The 23845-nt window shown below is 38.8% G+C and overlaps 1 protein-coding gene across 1 annotated transcript in view; it reads right to left on the bottom strand.

The window, feature by feature from the left end:
* Positions 1–745: 745 nt before the first annotated feature.
* Positions 746–23845, bottom strand: part of LOC135141487 (homeobox protein Hox-A4) — a 31508-nt gene continuing 8408 nt past the window's right edge. Inside the window, exon 3 of the mRNA XM_064072620.1 lies at positions 746–1279. Within this exon, the coding sequence (XP_063928690.1) occupies positions 923–1279 (357 nt within the window). The 3' untranslated portion in view covers positions 746–922. The remainder of the gene's footprint in view (positions 1280–23845) is intronic.

Here is a 23845-nt window from a genome sequence, read left to right as displayed (position 1 = left end):
TTAATTTTAAATTAATATAATAGATTGAGAAGTTAAGAACCATATAGCAGAATATAATGTGCTGAAGTTTTTCAGATAAAGCAACCCTTAAGAACCAAATTATGTTTGTAATATTTTTTTTTAAGAACAGAAGCTTGTAATCAAACTTCCAACTTCAACGGAAATCATATTTTATTAAATTCGGTGCACAGTGGAACATTTGTGGTGACATAACAAAACTTCGGTGTCTGTTTCTACACTTCCTTATTTTTAAAAGTTACTACGTTATCTCGTTTATCAAACATATTAATGTGCATCTTGTAACGTCCATAAGTATAATTTAAAGAAAAATAAATGAAACTTTGTGGAGCGTTATATATTAAAAACCTCTCAACAAAAGAGTCCAAAATAGTATATCGTTCATGAAAGTGTGATAAACAATATTCTATTATCGCGGTGTTTTTTGACAGGAGAGAAGGGTCTGTCTGTCTCACATTGTCCACTTACAATAACCTCCCCTCTGATATCCAATAAGGTTGACTTTATTAATTTCCGGCTAACAGGAACAGAGATCCGACAGTACATTTTATAATCTGTTGAAACGGTGTTATTTGAAGCATAGATAGAATAGGGTGACTGTAATGCAGCAGTTTTAGTATTCAACGTTGCACCAGTCTCCAATAGATGGCGCCACCATGGAAAAACCATAGTCGCATTAAACAGAGGGGTGGTTTAAGTGAGCAATAAATTATATTGAAACGATCTGTTTATTCAATGATGATATTACATGAAATGGATCATTACAAACATAGTGGTATTTACATACAAAATATGAAGTTACGATACATCTAAATCAGTTATGAAAAATATTCTTCTAATATGTATGTGCAACTAACGGAATTGTACTCTTTGTGTTACAAATTTGTCACTAGAAGACATCCTTTTAGGATTTGTCCTTAATGTTAAACGACAAATTCAAGAGAACATCTTTGGCAGAGTCCATCTGGGATTGGAAGTGTGGGTCGGGAGACAGCGGGTTTGTGCGCGAATTTTGCAGAATATCTTTGAAAGATTTAGCTTGCAAGGAGTCGGCTCCCGAGGTGACCGAACTCTTGGAGTCGCTCTCCATGCTCGAGTTGGAGCTCTGGCTGACGTGCTTCGAGTAGGTCCGCAACTTGACGTCGTCGGACTTCGCCCCGTCCTTCGGGATCGTGTGGTTCTTGTGCTCTGCCGCCTCCGCGTTCGAGATGTTGTCGATCTTCTTCCACTTTGTCCGTCGGTTTTGGAACCAGATCTTCACCTGCAACAACAGATGCGCATGAATATTGAAATCAATAGGTAAACGCCGCCGGTAATACATGCAATGCATAAGCGGGATATACTGCAAGGGGTTGTGACGGCCGTCCCCTTGATGATGCGCTATTGATCAATTACAACCCCACCGCTTTAATACCCTCATCGCGCTAATTATTATCCAAACTCATTATATACACTTCGTGCCAGACCCCTAATTGCCACGCACAGAGGAACGTCTTCTTTTTGCCGAAATGAGACAACGCTAAATCTTTAAAAAAACGATCCCATTTTGCGTATATTGGACGTCTTCCGCGGTAATGCACTTTTAAAACACGATTTTGTGGTACTGATCTTGCAGCAAGCGAAGCGAGCCACATTTCTATTATTTTACATACTTAGTAATAGTTCACATTTTACGATTACAAGATATTCTTAAGGTAGAGCTACGATTTCACAACAATCTCTCTACTGGTCTCGGAGATTGCTTGTCTACTAAAATCGTGAACAGGCAACACATGACAGACAGACGGAAACTGGAGATCTATTTTTTCATATTCTAAGAGCAATAGAACGTCAAGAAAACCCGATCACCATACTTCCCGAGCTACATTCTACGAGTATATTCGTTACTCATAAAAGTTTCAGAATAAGAAAATATTACGCATTAAACCAGATACGGTTTACCAGTATTTGGTTTGTCGGTAGTACATGCTAACGATAGTAAAGACTCTAGTACTGATCTTCGCAATACCCCGCTTACGACTTGAACCAGGAACTGTACGAACTCTCAATATTCACCTCAAAGACACAAGAAGAAAACTTCTTTTTTTCTTGTATACTCCAATGAGCAAGCTGAAGTCGAACTATGGGCACCCGACCCAACCTTGGCAAAATCAAAATATATGACGTTCAACGATTTTTTTTTCAAATTTAACGACACATAACTCCGGAAGGCCACAAGAATGCGCGTTTCGGTTTGAAGCATTCAGTTTCTTTAAATTTTTTACTTCCATGAGCAAATTTTCAGACCAGATACTCTATGGGTCTACGACGGAGTCACGAATATGTAAGAAGAAGGTGCCATTTTTGAATTAAAAAGAACCTTTTTTCAAATTCAACCGGACGTAACTACAAAAGGGCACAAGATTCCGTATAGCGGTTTGAAACATTCGATTTCTTGAAGCTTTCTAGGTCTATAAGCAAATTTTAAAACCGGAAACTATGGATTTGGCAAGGGGTAATGAATATGTAAGGTGTCATTTTTCAGTTAAAAAGAACCTTTTTTCAAATTCAACGGGACACAACTACAAAACGGATTGAGATTCCACATAGAGGTTTGAAACATTCGATTCCTTGAAACTTTCTAGTTCTAGATGCAAATTTTAAGACCGGATACTCTGTGGATTTATCAAGGGGTAACGAATATGAATGAAGATGTCATTTTTAAGAAAAAGAACTTTTTTCCAAATTCAACGGGGCATGACTACAAAACGGTACGAGATTCCGCACTGCGATTTGTAGCATTCGATTCCTTGAAGCTTTCTAGTTCCATAAGCAAATTTTCAGACCGGATCCTCTATGGATTTAGTATAGAGTAACCAAAATGTAAGAAGGTGTCATTTTCAAGTTAAAAAAATTGCCTCTTTTCATATTTAACGGGACATAACTCCAAAACAATAATTCGCCTTTCAGTTTGAAGCATTCGACTCCTTGACCGGATACTCTATCGGTTTAGTATGGAGTGACGAATATGTAAGATGTCTTTTTTGAGTTAAGAAAAAGCCTTTTTTTTTCAAATTTCATCGGCCATAATTTCAAAACGTCATAGCAATCCGCATTGCAGTTGAAAGCATTCGACTTCTTGAAGCTTTTTAGTTCCAAGAGAAAATTTCAGATCAAATCCATTTAGTATCGACAAGTGAATGTATGAAAAGTTATTTTTGATTAAGAAAACATCCTGTTTTTAATAAAAAAAAAAATCCATTCTCAATCGGCCTAAAAAGAATGATAAATTGTATATAAAATAATATCATGTTGTTTCATTTTTTTTTTGTTGCATTTTTACATCTATTTTTGGTACCCTCAACATCATCCATTTATAAATCAAGCGTGAAATATCGGATTCACCACTACCCTTTCCATAAGTTCTACAATTTGTGGGTATGTCAATGGATCAATGGATACTGCGAATCGATATTATACAGAATAACTTTCAAATGAGCCAGCAGTTCAGAAGTGGGAGTTTAACTTCCTATTGAATTAATTTTTACTACGTCTCCGTTTCGTCAGTGTGTAATTTGCGTTTAGTGCCAGTACTTTGCGATAGTGTCGCCGGTACAACAGTAGAGCATAAAGATGCGTGACGTCATGCACGAGGTAGTCGTCATTTTTATCCGCAACGTAGCGTGGTATTCGTAAGTGTAGATTACCGTAATACACAGGGGCTCCCAAATGTACACTTTTTTGTTCTGCAAACAGGAGGCGCGCGGGAGCGGACACTAACAACGGCGTGAGTCAAAGAGGGTGAGCTGTTAGATTAGGCAACCACCAATACTTTTCGAAATTAATTTTTATTATTAACAAGTCATAATATTGTCCATACCAGGTTTATCACGTCACATGAGTATAGCATAATTAAACATTCACGTATATTAAAATAGTGCGGCTATTGTATGAACCCAGCACACATTGTGCTTATTATAAAAATAAAAATGATTAATGTGCGATGGCTGCTAATTAAAAACTAATAAGCAATTCCAAGATGGCGTGTTGGCTTATCATCGTTGTCAGAATGTTGTGCGTATATAGTGTGATTAGTGAATACTATGAGTATTATTTTTATTAAAAAATACGAATAATTGTTTTCCTTCTGGTAGAAGCACGCAGCCCCGTTTTATAAAATAATCCTGCTCTCGTCGTATTACGCTCGAATTAAATATTTCTTGCGTCTGATGGTGGGGTGTGTGGGTTTTTGCAAGTTTGCGGTTGGCGAAGGATTGCGCTGCATATGCGAATTAATCTGTCTGAGTAAGGAAGGTATGCAGCAGTGCTAATTACCGTTTAATGTTTAATAGGAAGCAATTAGTAAATTAAATGGAACGTACCCTTCCACGATGACTAGTTCTTATCCAAACAGCAAAGTTCTTGCCAAAACAAGTTAATAGCCTGATTATGTGTCGGTTAATTGATATGGAAGTATGCAAAGGAAGTTTAATGAATGCAATAATTAATTAAAGAAGTTGGGCGTCAAAGTTTCTGTCGTAGCTCGCGGACAATTATTTCCATGAATGATTTAAAAATCCGAACTGGCTCTAAATAATGAATTAGTTGCCTCTATTAAATTAAGCGAGCGCCGGAGTTTAAAGCATCCGAGAGCAGAGATAATATCATCTGTCAGGTGTGACGATAAATACGGTTGGAAAAACAAAACAAAAAATGTTATCACGTCATAATTGTGTTGCAAACGAGGCGATTGTTGTTAATCTGCGCTCGGAGCGATTTTAAGAGAGAATAAATAATTCGCGAGTGTTTGAGTGAGCATTAATTAGAGCTTTTATATTCTGCCACTGAAAGTATTCGTTATGGTAGCAAGTCGTTGCCGAGATATAATTTTGACATAAATGGGGTGCAGAATAGCACAGCCAAGTAGAAGCTTCGGCTTAGCGTTGCCATGGACACGACTTACCGCTTCTTATAATGAGAACCGTTTCTAGGAATGAATCTATTCAAAAGTAACAATTATTTTCAACTAATTAAGGGCCATTCCCAGATTTAAAGCGCTCGAAACCAAAAACGGTAAAAAGCCACATTAGAGACCCTTTCGTTTCACGAAAAGCCAGATCCTCACTCGTTTCGCTTTGTCTAGCTGCTTTTGTCGTCTAATCAAAATTTCTTTTCAAACGAAAGGCTACTGACCAGGGAAGGACTACCACAAAAAACCTGTTACAAAATGTCTTGTTACAGTAGGCCGTACAACGATTGTTTATCTCAAATTTTCTTTAATCGGCTCGCGGATCGACGAAGACGTTCGCCAATTTATAACGATGTAGTTTTGTCTCGTTTATTCCCACTCTAGGTAATCATTAACATCCCGAAACTTATCGCAGACATCTAACTTTACATTTAATTAGTTCTAGTCGTCATGCAAATAACGAAACGCATTCACGTTTTAAGGTCTCTGACTTTTCTTCGAGAATGGAAAGAGATAGGAAGGTACACATGTTTTAAACGACATGATATTAGTTTGGGGTGACGGAGACAGACGACAGCAACGTTCAGCTCATATGACGTTCGTCGCGCAGGCTGTTGTTGACATAACATTTTGACGTCTACGTTACCAAAAATTCCAGTTCAATTCTAGCCCAATTTTAAACGCAGTTTGTATTTCCCAAACGCAATCACCGTAAATGATATTAAAATTTCCTAAAATAAGACACGTCTGTAACTGTGGTTTATGTATCCGCCTTTAATCTTTACTTTCTGACTACTTGAAGATCAATAAGACAAAAGAATGTGAGAGTTAAGGACCTAGAAAGAATGTAGATTTTTGAGCCGGGTTGGAAAAGTGGGCTTCGATAAGGCATGATTAGAATTATCGGTACCTCGTTTGAGATGATTTCAAACCGGTCCACCTCCGATGTGAGAGCAAAGGGAAGCATTTCGTGGTTACATGTTTTCTAATCGAAACGATCAGAATAACGGGAAAACGGTGTTACGTTGAGTTGGTGGCGTCGTAAGGTGTATAGTCGGAAGCCCTCTAGAAGTGGAAACCCTCGAAAAACGGAATAATCGCGATGTAGCGTTCCAAGTAATGAAATGGGATCGGAAGTCATCGAGTGGATTTGAGTGGAAGAAGAGAGGTGAGTTTGCGAGTCAAAGAGGCAGTGTGTTGTTTGTTAATTATTAATAGAGCTGAGATAAATCCACACGAAAACTTCATCGATCGTAACGTCATATAATATTAAGCGCGACATATAATATTAAGCAGTGAAGAATCGGTGTGTAAGTTGTGGGACTTTTGATGTAACTAACGTGGTATTTAAGGTCTGATATTCTCACATTTGCTAATCCCGTGTTATTTACGTTATAGTTAAGCCCTCATGTTCTTGACTCTTAAAGGGATGCCGAGAGCAGGTTCTAAAGACTTCATGCTGAAGGGATTATAGCTTGATGAGTGACTGGATGATTAAAATCATTACGATTTAGTTGCCGTTTTTGGATTGCTTATTGAACCGTTCTAATTAGATTACTTTGGAGGATTAAACACAACCTGCCATAAATAGGCCTGCTCCATCAACTGTGAGCCTTGTTAACATAAAGGAGCATATGAAATTTTTGAGGTGGTTAAAACTACCTGCATAATCAACAGCAATTAAATAAGAGAAGCGCGGCAGTGAGATAAGGGCATACACGCCACACGCGTGTTTACACGTCAAGATAATTCACGTATTAACACCTCACGATGAAATGAAAGAACGATAACCTTTGATGTTGCGAGTGCTGAAAATTACACTATACGCAACAAAGGTGTCCTATTGTTTATTGACTTAGTGGTGGGTAGCTATCTCTTCCCTCGATTTTGCATAGCAACCGAGGGATATCTTTCTGATGTATCATCCTCTAGCAGAGATAATAAGACAGAAACGGAACAGGCGGTCAATTTATCATCACGAAAACAAACCTTCACCACAAAATAGATAATTTTCTAACCGTATATCCTCAAATATTATTATTATTGCTTCTAATCACATGAGATGTTCGAGCTCCACGTTTCCATCAAAACAACCACATTTATAGATTCCACTTTCGTTTGTAAATACAACCTAAAATTAAGCAATGGATTTGCTGTCAGTACCAATTAATAATGGAAAATGCCCTCTCCACGTTATAGAGGAAATCCACCCTCGACGAACGGGGTTTTATCCTGCGAGTCCGTGGGTTATTTTCAACGAAAATATTGACTAAATGCTCTCTTAAATGGCGTATGTATTTTAAAAAGGAAAAATGCGATCAAACACTCCAACAATTATTTGATTAATCGACTCATTATCGGCCAATAAAGAGTCGAAAAAACATCGGGGAAGAGCTTTCGACGAGCTTTACGGCCAAATCAAAGAACAGAATTTAATTCCCCCTCTTTGTCTTCAAGCTATTCAACGAACAAAATTGATAATGTGCAAAGCTAAGCGACTCCCACCCTCAAAGCAATCACGGTTGCACACTAACCGGTTTATCGATTATCGACAATAAACCGGTTTGCCCCGAGCGCAAGGCGAAACGCAAAAAGGCAAACCATATTTCGCAAATTATACAACCAAATTATACATTTAAACAAAAATCTAAAAAAAATGAACCCAAATTCATCTCAATTTAAAATCATCCTTTACATACATATACACGTCCCTTACCGAGTCGAAATGTAAGCAGCGGTCTGACACTGACATGCAGCGGCGTGCGTTTTCTAGTCGTCAAAAATACGTCCCTGTCGAAGTGACAAATTTAGTAATTATTTCTTTCAAATATAAGCCCTAACAATCAAACAAATTTAGTACTGCTGTCATCTTGCAACCACACCACACATTTTTTAACGACGACACAATTATAGCACCATCTGCTTTTGCAGTAAGCGGCAAATTGATCACTTTCCCTTATTTTTAACGTGAAGGTTTCAGTGATCGGCAACAAGAGAAGTGAAAGTGTTCCTGACAGTTATACGTCACTGTTACTGTCATCAGAACGTTTTGCTCCAACGTAACTTAATTGATAATTAATTAGTCTTCTTCGTTTACAGGAGACAAAATCAATCAATTTTCATTTTCTCTTAACGCAAATGCAGACCAGCATCTTACGTGCTTAATATTCGAATTCTTTCGAAGTATAAACATTATCAAAAAGTCGAAGTTAGGCATGGACTGATAATATATATAAATACCTGAAATTTCGTGTGTGATATGTAAGATATGTCATAGGTTATGGGCGCCATCTGTGCAAATATCGTCCGAACAGTGACCTTATTGTTACAGTTGTGAATTTTAAAGTTGGTGTGCGGTTGATTTTTTTTTTTTTTTTTTAGAAACGACCACGTCGTATTTGTTCTGTTTCGGTAAGTTTTTATTTTCGCTTATATTCGTTTCGTATTTTAAGTATGTCTCGCAGGGGCGGCCGTTTCGGCGCGGCTGCCGGCTGCCGGCTGCCTCCACCGTTCGCCGTGTGGAATTTTTGCTAAGACCAAAACAATAACTCTATTGATCTGGCGCTTTCTTGGTGCGGTAGCCGAATGCCGCCACCGATTGGTATTGAATCGCGGAAAAGGAGCCCGAGTGCAACCGTAATGGTCGCGCAAACTTTTGTGGTGTAAATTAAGTGTTGACGTGTGTCTCAATCAAATCGCAGCCGGGATAGCTCGTCGGCGGCGCTAAAAATACCGTTAACGTTAACATTTGCCCAATTTGCGGGTTTGTAGGCAGCGACCGGGGTTTCAGCAGCAAACCATGCATGTTATTAATTGGAGCACAAAGGCAACGAAATAATTTAATAGTTCGCATTTGTCAGTGAGTCCTGCATGATGGCAGCGCGCCACTGGGCTTTAGCGCCCCAGGCACTGAGCGGATATATCACTCAATTACGAGCGTGTTTATCGAGCAAGTCGCCGCCCCCCCATCCCCCACCCCCATAGTTCATTGCTCAGCCGCGTAGTCCTAATGACCGTCATTTACATCTAATAACATCCAGCCACTTATGCCGATGCTGACTTCTTCGGATTCGGCCGACGCCTCCGCAAACGCGCCAAGATCGCTTTTAATTATCGCGCTGAGCGAACGAGGCTTAAGCGCTTATTAGCCCACTGACAAACGATATGATTTAAAAGCGACGCTTACTTTTAAACAATGTTAATGACACTCGGTGCGTGTGCCAAAACAAATGTCCTAAAATAATGTCGTAAATTATTGTAACATAATAGCGGGACGTGCTCCATCATGGCGGTTTTATTTATACATCACGAGAAACTAGCACGGCCATTAAAATCATATAAATTTATGTATTTACGCAATAATATAATTTAAAAGCCACTTTTCAAATACTAAAGCCAAACAACAAAAGCACAAAGGTACACCCAATTATGCTCCCCTACGCTATTAACGGACCTTATTTATTCTACGCATTACCCGAAACAACTTTGCGGGCTCGGTCCAAAAAATCAAATCTGATTCCAACAATTGCATAGAAGTGCCATCCCCTTTTTATACACCGCACGACCAAATCCTTCTCTAGTCTTCCGCTTTGTCAAAGCGGCTAAAAGCCAATTTCACTCAAAATTCTTCCCAATGACACATTTTAATCAAGTTAACTTTACATTACATATCACATTTGTCTTTTACCACCCTCTTGACTCGTTATATTCATATTATACTTAAGGTTACTGTTTATTCTTGTATTTAATTAAGTTGACTTGCTTTCGCGGCTATGTGCTACATCTTCAGGTGACGTACGACGCTATTTTGTACGCTGAGAGAAAAAGATTTTTAGATATTACAAATATCATATCAGTCATGGTGTCCCTCAAGGATCAAGATCTATTCTGATATATCAAACTGCCATAACACATCACCTCTTTTTCTCTAGGTCGGGTTCTTGTTAGTTTGAATAACCAAGCAGATCATTGCTACAGAGCTATGAAAGATTGGTTTACGGGCAATCAAGTTTCCATCAGAGCAAAGATTAGTATTTATTCTCAAGAGGTAACTTTCACAATGACTGCGTCAAATTTCTTAGCATAAGTGGAATAAATGTGGATAGAGGGTTGACATGGGAATCTCATATTACCGTATTGTGTGATAAGTTATCAAGCCACTTATTTCTAAGTACTACGTCATCTGAGGCACTATATGTATTGAGGACGGCTTATGCTAATCGTTTGCGCCTACTACTGTTTTACAACGTATTCCGCCAAGCTAAAAACAACGACGTTGGCGGAACATCCGTATTTCAATTCGTTTTAGAGATATCCCTTGGGAGTCTTACGCGAAACATTTTTACCAACACTTAGGAAAACCGTCACCCCAGGCGGAAATTTTCATAAAACATTTATATCACAACCTGAACAAAACCAAAGCTGATCCAAGCTATCCGCGTGACGACGAAACGATAATTAATAAAAGATCCACTTCGGCTTCCAAATCTAACCCGTCAAGCTACAAACAGCGGCGTTTGCAAAATATCCGTCTTTCAATTAGTTGTGGAGGAGGAATTTTCCGTTAAACACCTCTACCTATTGTTTGATCTTATTCCTTTGGTCGTTGTGTAGCGGCAGATAAGTTTGTTTTAATTTAATACCGTGAAAGCCTTTTGGACTGCAGCTCAAATTTGCTCTCGCACCGAAACAAAGACGTTAAAGACTGCAGATCTTTTTAATCCGCGAGGACGTTTAAAAAGTGTAGTGAAGAAACAGGTTAAATACAATTTAAAATCACTTATACAGCATAAAGGCGAGGCGGAACTTTTAATGTGATTGATTAAATTATAACACTCCTGAAACCGTTAAATAAAAAGGGAAAAGAGAAGTCGTTGAATTGATAGCGCCGTGACGCGCCGTCTTCAAATAAGTTTGAACGTCAGGTCGCAACTGATTAAATTCGCTGTTTATTTTTGAAAAATAAAAAGGTTATTGTCGCGTTTTATACACTTCCTCCGTTAATTTGTAACTCGGTATCGATCCAAGATCTCCGACTATTAGCATACATGAAAGTTTACGAGCTGGCTGATTTACTGCGCTCAAATGCATAGATACTTTTTGCTGTGAAGTTAGTTGGAGGTGCGGTTAATTGCTTCTATTTTAACACTCTACAAATTATCTCCGAGAAATGTCGTTGCTGGTTGTACAATGTTGCGAACTTTCGACCGTTTGGCGCTCTGATCGTGCCATTTTTTCACTTTAAACGATCAGACAACAGTTAAACGACCCGAGTTCAAGAACTTCGCAATCACATATTATATTTCCGTGAGAATTGCTGCGAAAGTGATCCTTGCTAAAATGCTAAACATCCTGACGTTCTCGGAATGAAAAACTAAAATAGACGACGCAATTATGACGGATTTACAACGCAGAAATATCAACGGAGGCTGCGACGCTTTCCGAATGGTTGTCCGTGTCGTTCGTGTTCGTCGACGACATTTACCACTTTCGGGGTATTAGAACCCATTTATAAACAAGCTATTTACATCGCTGCTAATTGTCCTATAATAGTCATTTTTATACACAGAAACACGTCACCGTGAATGGAAAGCGCCCAATAGCACAATTATTGATTAATGGGCACGACTTTCCTTTAAACACCGAACACCACTTACACATATTACGATTACGTACAAGTTCACATTAATGTCAGTGCGCACAAAAAGATTATTTACGAAACTAACCTGAATAACCTAGACAGAACAACAAGCCATCAATAATCAACGTCTGAGCCGCTGACTGCTTAACAATAATAATAATAATAATAAGAAGAAGAAGAAGAAGCCCAATTAGGTACAGGAAACGCTAGAGGGACAGACAGACCGACGGACGGAAACGCCGGACATACTTTTTCATACTCTAAACTCCAGAGGTCATGAAACGTCAAAAATGTTAAGCTTAGACGCTCTCTTTGTAGGCACGTGATCACTCCACCTGTGCGGTAAACAGATTTTAGATGTATTTACACCAACACAAAGACGTTATAGCTGTCGAATGCGTCGATAATTCTTTGCATAATAAGGTTATATTTTTTTTGCTATTTCTTCTTGTTTTGTGTTGGGACAGCATTTTGCGGTTGGTCGGTGTGTTATAGAGTGTAAGAAAGGAGTATTGCTATTGTTAATCTTTAGAACAGTATGTAAACCGGAGCCCGTTTTGTTGTTCGTACCCTCATCAAGATTTGTCTTTGACTCCCCCTACTTACCAACGCGCCACAGTCCCTAAATGAACAAGGAGCAATCGGGAATCGGTTGCCAATAACATTTATGAGAACGAGCATGCCGTTAAAACTAGATTTTCTTTAATTGGAGGAACTTTCGAAACGCGTTAAAACAAAAAGTAGAGAGGAGCGTTCAGCACGCCATTAGCAAATTTAAAATACGCAAATAAGCAGGGAAGAGTGCATTTGTACCCCCTGCGGCGAATGAATGATGTTATGGAATTAATTAACGAGAGAAAATGAAGGGTGAATTTATTGATGGTCCATACAACATGTCAAACGTGACCAGGTCATATTAACTGCTAAATAAACAGCACGGATAAAGCACACTTTTTAATCTCCAATTAAACGAACAAACAATACGCTTTTTCAGAACAGCTCGATTTGCTCTGAAGCCAGGAAATTTCAGATACCTAAACTCATTATTCAGTTAAATACTGGAATTTACCCTTCCGCCCCCGGCAATGGTAACAAATTTCATCATTTTTACAGGGAGCGGGAGGCCGCTTCACAAACAGGGGTTTTAAGGCTGTTCTACACAATCCACGTTCGAAAAACACTCCCGTCAACTGGTTTCAACAACCGATCAGCCATATGCAAACCGGTTTATCGCGACTTTTTCAGAAAAGCGCGCTCGGCTGACTCACGTCGGGGCAAAGTTTGAGCAGCTCGGGGTAAAGTATCTCGTCTGTTCTTGATGAGAAGTGTCTGTTTTGTTGATGGAGTGAGGTAGGAATCCCTGATGCGGATCGGGTGGCTTATAAAACTTGACTGCCCTTAAACAATCGCATCGCTTGCATCCCTCTAACTATCTGTCGACTCGATTAATTTCGACGAGAGATATATGAGAGGGTAGCGCCGCTTGTGAATCCGCCCCTGTTTATAATCTTTTATTGAAGCAGTAGAGGTCTGAAAGTAGTTTGCTATTCTATAACGGAGACCGTTTAGCTTTATGTGGGAGATTTAGTTGCCAGTTCGCATTCAATTTCGAGCAATTACGGCGCCTGAATCATTTAGATCGATGAAGGCGAGCAGGTGAGAAATGTCCAAACCGAAAAAAACACCAAAGTGCCAGCCGGGGAGCGACCGAACTCAGAAATACCGCAAACCTGACTCGGCCACTTCCAAACTTGTCCTCACTGTTAAGATGATTTTGACACTTATTAAACCAAATTGGGCGAAAAATGAGGACGAAACTTAACATAGACGTAGAATACTAGATGAAGGACGCAACAAGTTCCCGCAAGATTATTAAAACCGTCTACTCTTCATCTGATTAATTTCAGTCGAGTGTAATCATCCCTGTAATATTCTTAATTCGTCTGGTTTACCCAATATCAACGGAACGTTGAATTGCGAGATAATTCGAACAATGGTGGTAATTAGTGTATTTAACTTTGATATGTGAGTATGAGAATCATATTTCATATGGATCAGTGCATTACACGCCCCTCGAACTGCGAAGCTTGCTTTCCGAGGGCGATTATCCGTCTCGCTTCCACAGTCGCCCTTAGGAAGCGCCATAGGAGCGGAATTACAACGTCCAACCTTGCAAGGCTATGACAAAAAGTTTCCGCTAATGTTTTAAGGAGAACAGCGTCACGACGCTGTGGGAAAGATCTTTCGTTTTGTTGTCCGATAGGTTTAGTGGCTATGCGCGCAGGGTCGCAACGCTGTGGGAAAAATTTGGTTACGGTTGGTGGACGTCGTCGGGTACGGTATCAAGAAAGAGACTGTTTTCCACGCATACTGTGTATAGAAATGAGGGCTCGTGAAGCGTCCCGTGTCTGAAATGCGAAGAAGTGTGTTTATGACCGTTCGAGGGGGTGCGTAAACGGTTGTCCGATCGGTTTAGCAGGTATTTAAGAGATGAGAACACAGACGGTGCGGTTAATAAAAAATCGATGAAATATAGCGAAACTGCAGGGATTGTTGGTCGGAGTAAAATCTGAGCGTTTGTTGGGGGAGTCGGCAATTGAAAGCATTAAAAGTTGATGTAATTGCTTCGATTGAGTTGCGTAAATAGTCCATTATCTCCGAACTGTTTGGACTAGATTGCGCTGCCTAATCGTTGTAGGTATCGGCTTGATAAAGGGTTGTTTTGTGAAACAGAGGGCGAAGGGAATGATTTTGCAGAAAGAGCGACATGCATGAGAATCAGGTGAAACGAAGCGATGATCAGGCCTCAAACGCCGCTCAAACAGCTCTAGTGGCCATTTCCAGTTGGAACGCTAATCGATGTGTTCGGTAATACATTGCCACCCCCGGCCCTTCCACCCCGTTGGGCGTCTATCGGCGACGAACTCAATTGAAATGCCGATATGATAGCAGCGAGCCACGGGGTAATTACCATTATTACTCTGCTAATAAGGATCATCCGCGATCTCCGAACTGAGCCCTTCGGGCTCGCTTTTTCGCGATATTGAAATGTGGATTGTTGTAATTAAAACGTCGGAGCGAGACTGCAATAACGGCGTTGATAAGTGGGTCGATTAAAATGAATCATAAAGCGATATTCTGGCGCAGGAGATCCTCACAGCACTCTGTTAAAGCGGGGTAAATTGTAGATTAATTAAATCTTGAACGGTGGTGGCAAAAGCGCGAGCACGACGAGGGTGGGGGCTGTCGCGTTCCGCTATTCTGCGATGATGATACAGACATAGCTTACTAAGTGGTCTGTTAGTATTGTGTCAACGCAGTTACTCGTTTGGCCGCCAGAGTGCACGATTTATCGCTCAATAAATTACACAGACGATCCTCGTTCCTCTCGCGCTCGCAGATATGTTTGTCTCACTGGGCGGCGCCTTTCCACTCCACCGATATACAAATCATTGTCGTTACTCTCTCACACGCCGTTACATTGTCGCCAACTTCTGCTGTAATCACTCTGATGGATTATTATTTATTAGACCTAATTGCTGCCAGGGCGACCTCTCTCCGCAAGGACACCTTCTCGCTTCTTCTTCTTCTTTTCACTCGATAACTGGTCCTGATTAGCATAACCTATACGAATTTCCCGCCATGGTATCACGTGACCCCCAGCATGCGGCGCGATTGACGGCATACAAACTTTTCCTTGTTAATAGCGGCTCAAGAACGCAATATGTCATTTTTGGCACGCGGGGTAATTTAAAGAGGTTGCGGAGCGCTGACAAGTGCTATTAAATGTAATTCTGTCGATTTTTGTATCGATTTTGCGTTCGGGTATTAAAGGTTTATTGGGATTAAATGAAGTGTGGGGTGGTTGCGTGCTGACATTAATGATAGAATGTAAATGCGGTATAAAATTTAGCAAATAATTGAAATAATAATTACAACGTGGAAGCTGCGGATGACGGGGTTTGGAACTGTGCAAATGGCCTGCGAAAATAAATAAATTAAACAGATAGTTTGCCTTTGTTTGAACTTGTTATTTGTTGATTGTGGGTGTATTGAAAACTGAGGTGGAAGGGTTGTTTATCGGTAAACGATTTTCAAATGGGAAGTAATGAAATAAACAACGGAATATAATTATGCGTATATTGAAATCATAAATACTGACGTTTTTAACGCAAAGTAAATAGTGTTAGGGAATTTATTGTAAATTTATTGTTCGATTGATTAAACATTCGCATGTAATATTAATCAAAATGACAAAACGCTGGATAAATTTCCCACAGAATGATAACATTTTGTAGTGACTATGCTTTAAATATTTACAATAATGTTAAACACAAATCCCGAATGCAAAATGAATAAGATAGATAAAAAATTCGGCTTTAATTAAGCACAAGCACAAATTGAACCGGAAAAGGTCACATCTGGCTGCCGTTCGCTAATTTATTGGGATTTTAACTCCCATTCATCCGAAAAATTTAAGACGCCATTACGGAAGCAACAAACCACCGAACAATTTAATAAAAACTTTACATCGCTATTATTTCCATAACAATAATAAAAACTTGCCATTCAAATGTCGACCTTTTTATATAAAACTTCTCCTTTCTTCACTTGTGGCTCTTTCCGGCTACTTCTTTTCACAAAAAAAAAGGGTGAAATAAAGGAAAACCGTAATTTTACTCAAATGTAAATAGCTTTTTTCTTCAACATACTTTAAATATTAAGCTAAAACTGCTTAAATCTCAGAAGGATTTTTGTCGTTTCGATTTAGAGAGAATTTGATTTAGTTACGAATTTAATTGAAATGCCGACTTTCATCCACCGTCTATACAGTAAAATTTTCCATAGGAATTTCATCAAGAGATATAGTCCGAAAAAGCACAATCGTTCGTCTTATACTCACGATTCTCGCACAATTCACCCAAAGTGCAGGAGTATAGATGATTCAAAAACGACCCTCAAAGATTCACCTAATGTAATTATATCCATCCACCTTCGCTAATTTAAGCGTGTAAAACGGACTTTACTTTAGTGTCATTCGCTCTTATTTAAATATGTACACAAGCAATACCTTGTTATCTGTCCGTCACTGGATCTCATAAATACGTAAATTGAAGTAAACGCGCGTATCGACAGAATATCTATCATTTTTGGACAGACTTTTGTTAATTCTAAATTTTACAACCTGACAGTCGTTTGTAAAGCACTACTGCGTAAATAAAATTACTATTGTTACCTACCTAACTGCATCAGTAGCGGATTTATGCAACCTGAATGAACGCACTGGTTTTGACTTATTTTTCATACTAGAATACGTTATTGTTCGATTAATAAAGGCCTGTATAACGTTTTATTTTAATGCTACTTTTAGCGACCAATTACATTACGGTTATATGTCTCTCTTGGTCTCTTGTTTACCCTGTCATATACGCTTTGTTTCATTCATTTTCTACATAGGGAATGAAAACAGTAATTATTCCAGAGAGGATGCTTATACCATCAACTACGATAATTTATTACAACTTTATTTATTTATTTAACCGGCAATTAACGCGAATCAATAGGATCCATTTTTAGGCCACCGCGGGGCTTTTAATGCCTTGTTTACAAAGCAAGCAGCAATCATTTTAATTAAATGATAATGAAGACTACAAAAAATTTCAGCTCGAATAAAAAGCGAAAGCTGGGTTTTAAATTATTATTACTATTATTAAAATCTTCATAGAGCGAGCTACACCAACGCATATTTCAAACTTTGTTTTATGTACTGTTAGTGTTTTAACCACCACGGCCTCTACGAGCGTTGTGTATGTTTGATTTTTAGTTTGAACTGATGTCAGTGGAATAATGAGCCTCGGGCTAAAGCAAAGCAGTTTAGCTATCTGCTTCAAAGGGCATTTAGCTATGTCGTTTCCCTTACGGTTTGGGTAATCCCTAATGGTGAGGCCGAAATTCGGTTATGCTACAATAATACACAAAATTTATCTCTAAGACGGCACATAATAGCGTTTAATCCGACGAAAACCTAACTCTAATGAAGCTCCGAAGCGTCCGTTGTTTGAAAAATTCTCGCAATTCCGCCGCGCGTGCATCTGATATTGCTGATTTGCAAAATTAATCAGTGTTTTATTATGAAACAAAAATGGCAGCTTTGATGTGTGTTTATGAAATTTGCTACGTATCGCAAATACAACGATAATGTAAATTGTATTAAACTGACGGTAATTGTTTGTTGTGTGCGATGCTGTTGGCGTTCTGATTTTTGAGTGGAGATAATAACGCCGGCGTTGCACGAAACGAGCAACCGGTTTCGCGGCGAGCGCGAAACCGGTTGCGATGACGAGCGTGGATGCATCATCGATTAGTTCGAAAGTGTATTGTCAGGGAAAATATTGGTTCGGGCATCGGATAAGACGAATAATTTAGGATGTAGAGATAAAAGCCTGAAATAATTTGGCATTTAGTGGGATGCATGAAAGCACGATCCGTAGCTTTCAGGTTATTTTAAAGCGGAATTTTTACAAGCATATAACTCGAGTTCATCGTAAAATTAAGCCGGATACACAGGGGTTTTAAATAAGTGACGGAGCTAAATTTGAAGGGGTAGTGAATAAGAGGTCGAGCAACAGTGGAACGTCAGCAGTTTGATATCGACAACAAATCACAAATGTCAGTCCTGTGAGCTTCCAACTAACGATCAATACTCATTGTAATACCCACTAAAGCGTTCTGCTAATTGTACAGAACACATATCTCTATTCATATTCATTATTCCGCATCGTCCTAAACCAGCCAGCAATTATTGCCCGAGCCATTACGCCAAAATTAAATCCTCGCCAATCAGAAACTACTCACGCTGCCCACACCTCGCCATTTACATGATAAATGCTTACACAAGACAATAAAACCCCTGTAAACAACAATTCGATTTCGTAAAAGCTACGTCACCGCTATTAAGTCAAATTAAGAGATTACTTGGGAAAATCGCGGTTTATTGACCGTTCCAGCTACTGAAACTATACACCAGAAGATAGAAACGTGAGAACTACTTCCTGCGATGGACCCCTGACCGGGAGTGACCACATGCTCGCAAGACGCAACTATTAACGACCTCTTTGCTCCCGTCGGAGATAAACCGATAATTTGCGTCGTTTTGCCGCAAACAAACTCACTTCAATTACCAAAGAAAAATGACTATGTGCCCGCAGACCTGTTGCTTTATCAAAAACGATATTTTGAAACTTTTCGAAACAAAATACAACGAAAAACGTTTTTCCGTGAAAGTCAAGACGCAGATTCCGCGGAAAGGGGATTTCCATGTTGGACAGCGAGGAAAAGTGGCGCATTACGCGCTGTCAGAGGTGAGATCTATCAGCGATTAAGGAATGCGGTATGAAAAATGTGCGCCCCCGTTAACCCGTTGATTTTGGATGCCGAACACGAGTCCTATAGGCCCAAAGATCGGCTAATTACAGGATTCGATGAGGACTGATATTGACGTTAATTTATCATCGGCACAATCCAGTAATCGATGAATACGAAATGAATCACTCGCAAACGAGCCAAGTCGATCCTTCTGAGCGTAGAACAGCTGCCGTAAATCACATAGGTGAAGGATGTTAGTGGATGGCCAACCAAAATAAGGCAGGATATTCGAATTTCAAACGATTAACACCGACCCGACCGGAAACAACTAATTACGTTTGACGTGAACCACTCAACTAACGCTAAAGACGTGTGCCCACTGTTTATAGTTCTGTACCATTTAGACAGGCAAACACCGCGACTAAAATATCACTTACAAAGATGTTCGATATTATTGCTGATACAGAAATACACTTGACCTGTCAAAATACACATTGCTCCTTGTTTACATCGTTCTTCAAAACTCCTTTGACTGATGTTCAAACGCTTTGCGCACTCATTTATTAACTCAATCGTTCAATCAAAAGGGCTTCCGGATATTAGCCGCCTTGCGGAGCCAACAAATAGTTTAAGATCGAAATGGCACAAGGAACTTTCTTGAGGGGGCAAACAGCGCAACAACCATAATGCCAATAACAGAGCACAAAGGGTTCGTTCGCAAGTCGTGGCGGTAATTAGTAGATTTTGAGACGTGAGACGCATATTTCGCCTGGATATCATGTCACAACCGCCGTTCGCGGTTGTCCGCGTCACACCCACGTCTCCTCGACAGGTAACGCGTCCCAACGCCACGGGAAAAACCATGCAGACAATAATTATATAACGGGGAATTCGTGGCTTTCCACACAAAAAGGGTTCTGACAACTGCGTAATTTTCGATTATCTTTTCCGCGTGTTGTGCAATAGTGCTTCGGTTGCTCAACGATGTTCCCCGTAAGGGACTACAAGAAACGTGTCGTATTGATTCGAACACAGTTCCTGAGAATTATCCGAAGTGTTATTTGGTGCTTATTTTTATTAGCAGACTTCAAACAATATCTCCGCTCAGTTCCCATTAATGCGCGAAAGCATTTCTTCCAGGGTAATTGAAAGTGGGCTAGCTTAAGAATATGGCTCGCAATTCTAACAAGGTGAAATAAATGTTTCTATCAGTACACAAACCTTTGAAGTGGATTTAGTTTAATCAAAGGACTCCCGGTACTGTTCCAGCTTTGCTATTATTCCTTCAAAGTTGTTAGTATTTAAATGGGCGTAATAACAACTATTCTGACTATTATAGGTTTTGATCGCTTCCTGCTAGTGCTTACTAAATTAAATACATATTCGGACGCACCAATACCCGTCTGGTGAAAGTAAGTATGTATTAAGTTATAAATGGTAATAAATATGTTTGTGTTAGTTCGACCGCTGCAAGAATGAGACAGTGGGTGAATCTTCCATAGGAAAAGTAGGCAACTTTAATCCCGGTATCAATAAATGTTTGTAAATGGTTCAAGTTTCCCTTAAATGTTAATACAGCGAAATTCCCAGCTACATCAACACCCTTAAGTGGCCTATAAACTTTATCACTAAAAGGGTGACAATTGTCAGTTTGCGAGCGAAAGATGTTGAAATTTCAAGCCCTGGAAGCTATAATCCGACTTTATTTTCTTAATAAACCAGTGTTAATATTTATTGGTGAACGCAGGGTTTATAGAAATCGACAAATAAAGGGTACGTGCACAGATATCCTTTTAATATCCGGTTTTCAAACTACACAATGTTGATCGAGAAGTTTCGGGTCGTTCAAATTGACAAAGTGATATAATTATTCCCGCAACACGGTATACGCAAATTAACTGTACATTTACTTGTATACACAATCAATACCGTGTAATAATATTACGCCGGTATTTATTAAGTTTGTTTTGCTCGTGGAAACTGAATAAGAGCTCAGCTAAGCTTTTATTCAAAACTTAATCCCTATACATACACGCCAAAACTTGTCACTCTTGTTCCCAACTTGGAAATTACATCGTCGATGTTTTTTCGCACCACCACCCTTAAGACGTCTTTATGAAAGGCATTCCTTATCAAGTCGTGACTCAAAATTTTAATTAACATTTTTCGAATTGACGACTTATTAATCAATAAAATTATAATTAGATAATTTTATCGGCGATCATTACTGAGTAAGGAGCAAATCTTTCCCCTTTAATTTAATTAACGAAGGCAATTAAGATTACATATTTTCGTACGGCAGAACGGTAATCAATTTTCTTAAAAAAGTATTTCCTCTTAAATTAGAAAAAACGTTCAAATGACTCACTAAACAGACTCCTACTTGACTGTTAATCCTTTATGATGTCCTTACAACCTTCATATTTCTTATTAGACACCCAGATGTTCGCAGCTGCTTTATTTAAGTTGCAGCGTACGACAAATAGGCAGCCAACAACACACATTAAAGTCAAATCGAATTTGCACGAAAAAACACATCGAACAAGACGTAGCCGTTACATTACAAACAAACAAATTATTGCTTGATATGTGCCACATTTGCATGTAATATGAACAAATTCTCATTAATTTTGTTAGTATGCAATATAATACTGGTGACATGTTGCTTTTGAAGACGACGCGGCTGCAATGATGATTCGAACTTACTCTACATATGTGTATTAATTATACTGACAATAGGAAAAAGAACAGTTGTAATATTAAAATTTGCTTATTTAGTCGGGTTGATTTTACGACCGCAATAAATCAATACCCTCATAAAAATATTTATTTCTTCAAATGATGTAACAATACACATAAAATATATCAGATACATAACTAAAAGTTTATTAATGTGATATGTTTGAGTATGTAGCAGGTATTGATAAGAGATTTATTTTTTGAAATGTGACAGCTACTTACTTTGTCAATTTCAGTTAAATGTTTCAACATTGTCGTTTACGTCTTGAGATCACGTCAAGTTGATTGATGGAAATGATCAGCGCGAAATTGCAAACATTGTTTTTTCGTTAGTATGTACAGTGGCGGGAGAGTTATTAAACGGCGATAATTCAAAACGGAAAAATTCAATTTCGCGATAAACGAACTTTAATGAGCAATCTAATCGGCCCTTTGTAAGCCACAAAGACTAACCAATAAAAATTGATTTCTCTTCGGCTCTACAATATATTACGGCTACTTTACGACCGCACAGTTATTATTGTACGGATTTTAGGTAAATTAGCTATAAATTATTTACATTTTGAATGGGTAGTTAATTGCAGTGCAACATAATGATCCGGATTGGTGAAGTGAATTACTGACGCAGCATAATCTAATAAGACTCGACGCGCATTAGCACATAATAAAAAACGGTTAATTAGATTTTTAATAATTTGCATCGAACGGAAGTCGATAAACTAAACTCGAAGAGCTGCAATAAAACATAGCAGGAAATATTTTGAAAGCAATATAATTATAGGCTCAAATAAACTCGTAAAATAGGTTTGGGAGTTTGTTAACGTCCGACCTGCGAGCATAAACCTAAATAAAATATTTGGAAAAAGCTCCCGCAGGTAGCGCGCTACAAAAAAAGGAGCTTGTTATAATTAAAGCGGCATTCGTTAAATGAATTTTTTCAATCTCGCTGATAATCGATTCTACTCGTTTAATCACATAATCAAGTAAACACTTCCGACGATTACACCATCGATTTATTTAATTCTTTGAGTGTGGTAGCGATTATTGACAAATCAATTATTTAGTTCCAAGCCAGTCAATTACTTAGCCATGTTTGTTCGAGCGCTAATCAAATAATTAACTCGAAAAATCGCCATCATTCAAATTCGCCCTACTGTCAATTTAAATTGTCAGTCAGCACAATACCCGAAACGGGATGGACAGGGAATGAGCGAGCCCTGCCAGATCCGTAATTTATCGTTTCAAGATATTAAAAATCTCAGTTTCGGATACACAAAGGAAAATTCATTCGGATTGTTTAAGAAGTTTGCCGGGTATTTTGCAAACCATTCCAATAACTTAAGAAATGTTTGCTGTGGTTTTACCGATGGAGAAGACAAGATACTTACGGAATGTTAGACCACCAGATGCGGGTTAAATTTTGTGTTTCGTTTGCTGCATAAATACCTAGTTTAAAATACTAGTGTTTTTAACGCCACCAAACTCTTACGCTTGTTATTTAAACATGGTCCCATAACCTAATGTGTATTTTACGTTTGCGAACTATTCATATCGATAATTAGTTATAATTATAACGTTGATAAAACAAAAAAATACGCACAAAGACGTTTATCTTAACGTAGTATTTATGTTTAGTTCGGAATGGATACGTATTTTGGAAAGCTTTTTGAGTGTTGTCCGGGCAGTGTCGTTAGATTGACGTCGGGGCGATTTCCGGCGCAACGACAATCCAACTCGCGACATTAATAATGTCTGAAGAGTTGTGGTGTGCGGCCAATAAAAATGGAAGTCCCGTTTTATTAACAATTTGGTTGTCATCAATCAAATAAATTGGTGCCTCGAACATCTAAGCCCGCGTTGGATGAAGTCGATTATCAATTTTTAAACAACATTTGGAGCACATTTTTGTCATGAATGTAAATATATTTTATTAAAGTACGGACATACAATGTAATTTACGTCGAGCAAACCATATAACTTACAGACCATTGAAGCGAAAGTAAGCGTTTTCAGAAATTAGCTGAAACATATGTGACGGCATCGCTATGATCTTATTTATAGAGCTCGAACTGTCAAGAGAGGAGTGCACCAAAGCTAATAGCTAATGCATAAAGCACCTAATTATAACACTAACA

The sequence above is a fragment of the Zophobas morio genome, unplaced genomic scaffold (genome assembly GCF_036711695.1).
Source record: "Zophobas morio isolate AGI-343-1 ecotype UQ-CSIRO unplaced genomic scaffold, CSIRO_AGI_Zmor_V1 ptg000044l, whole genome shotgun sequence".
NCBI classification, from domain to species: Eukaryota; Metazoa; Arthropoda; class Insecta; order Coleoptera; family Tenebrionidae; genus Zophobas; species Zophobas morio.
This window is presented reverse-complemented; position numbering and strand designations above follow the sequence as displayed.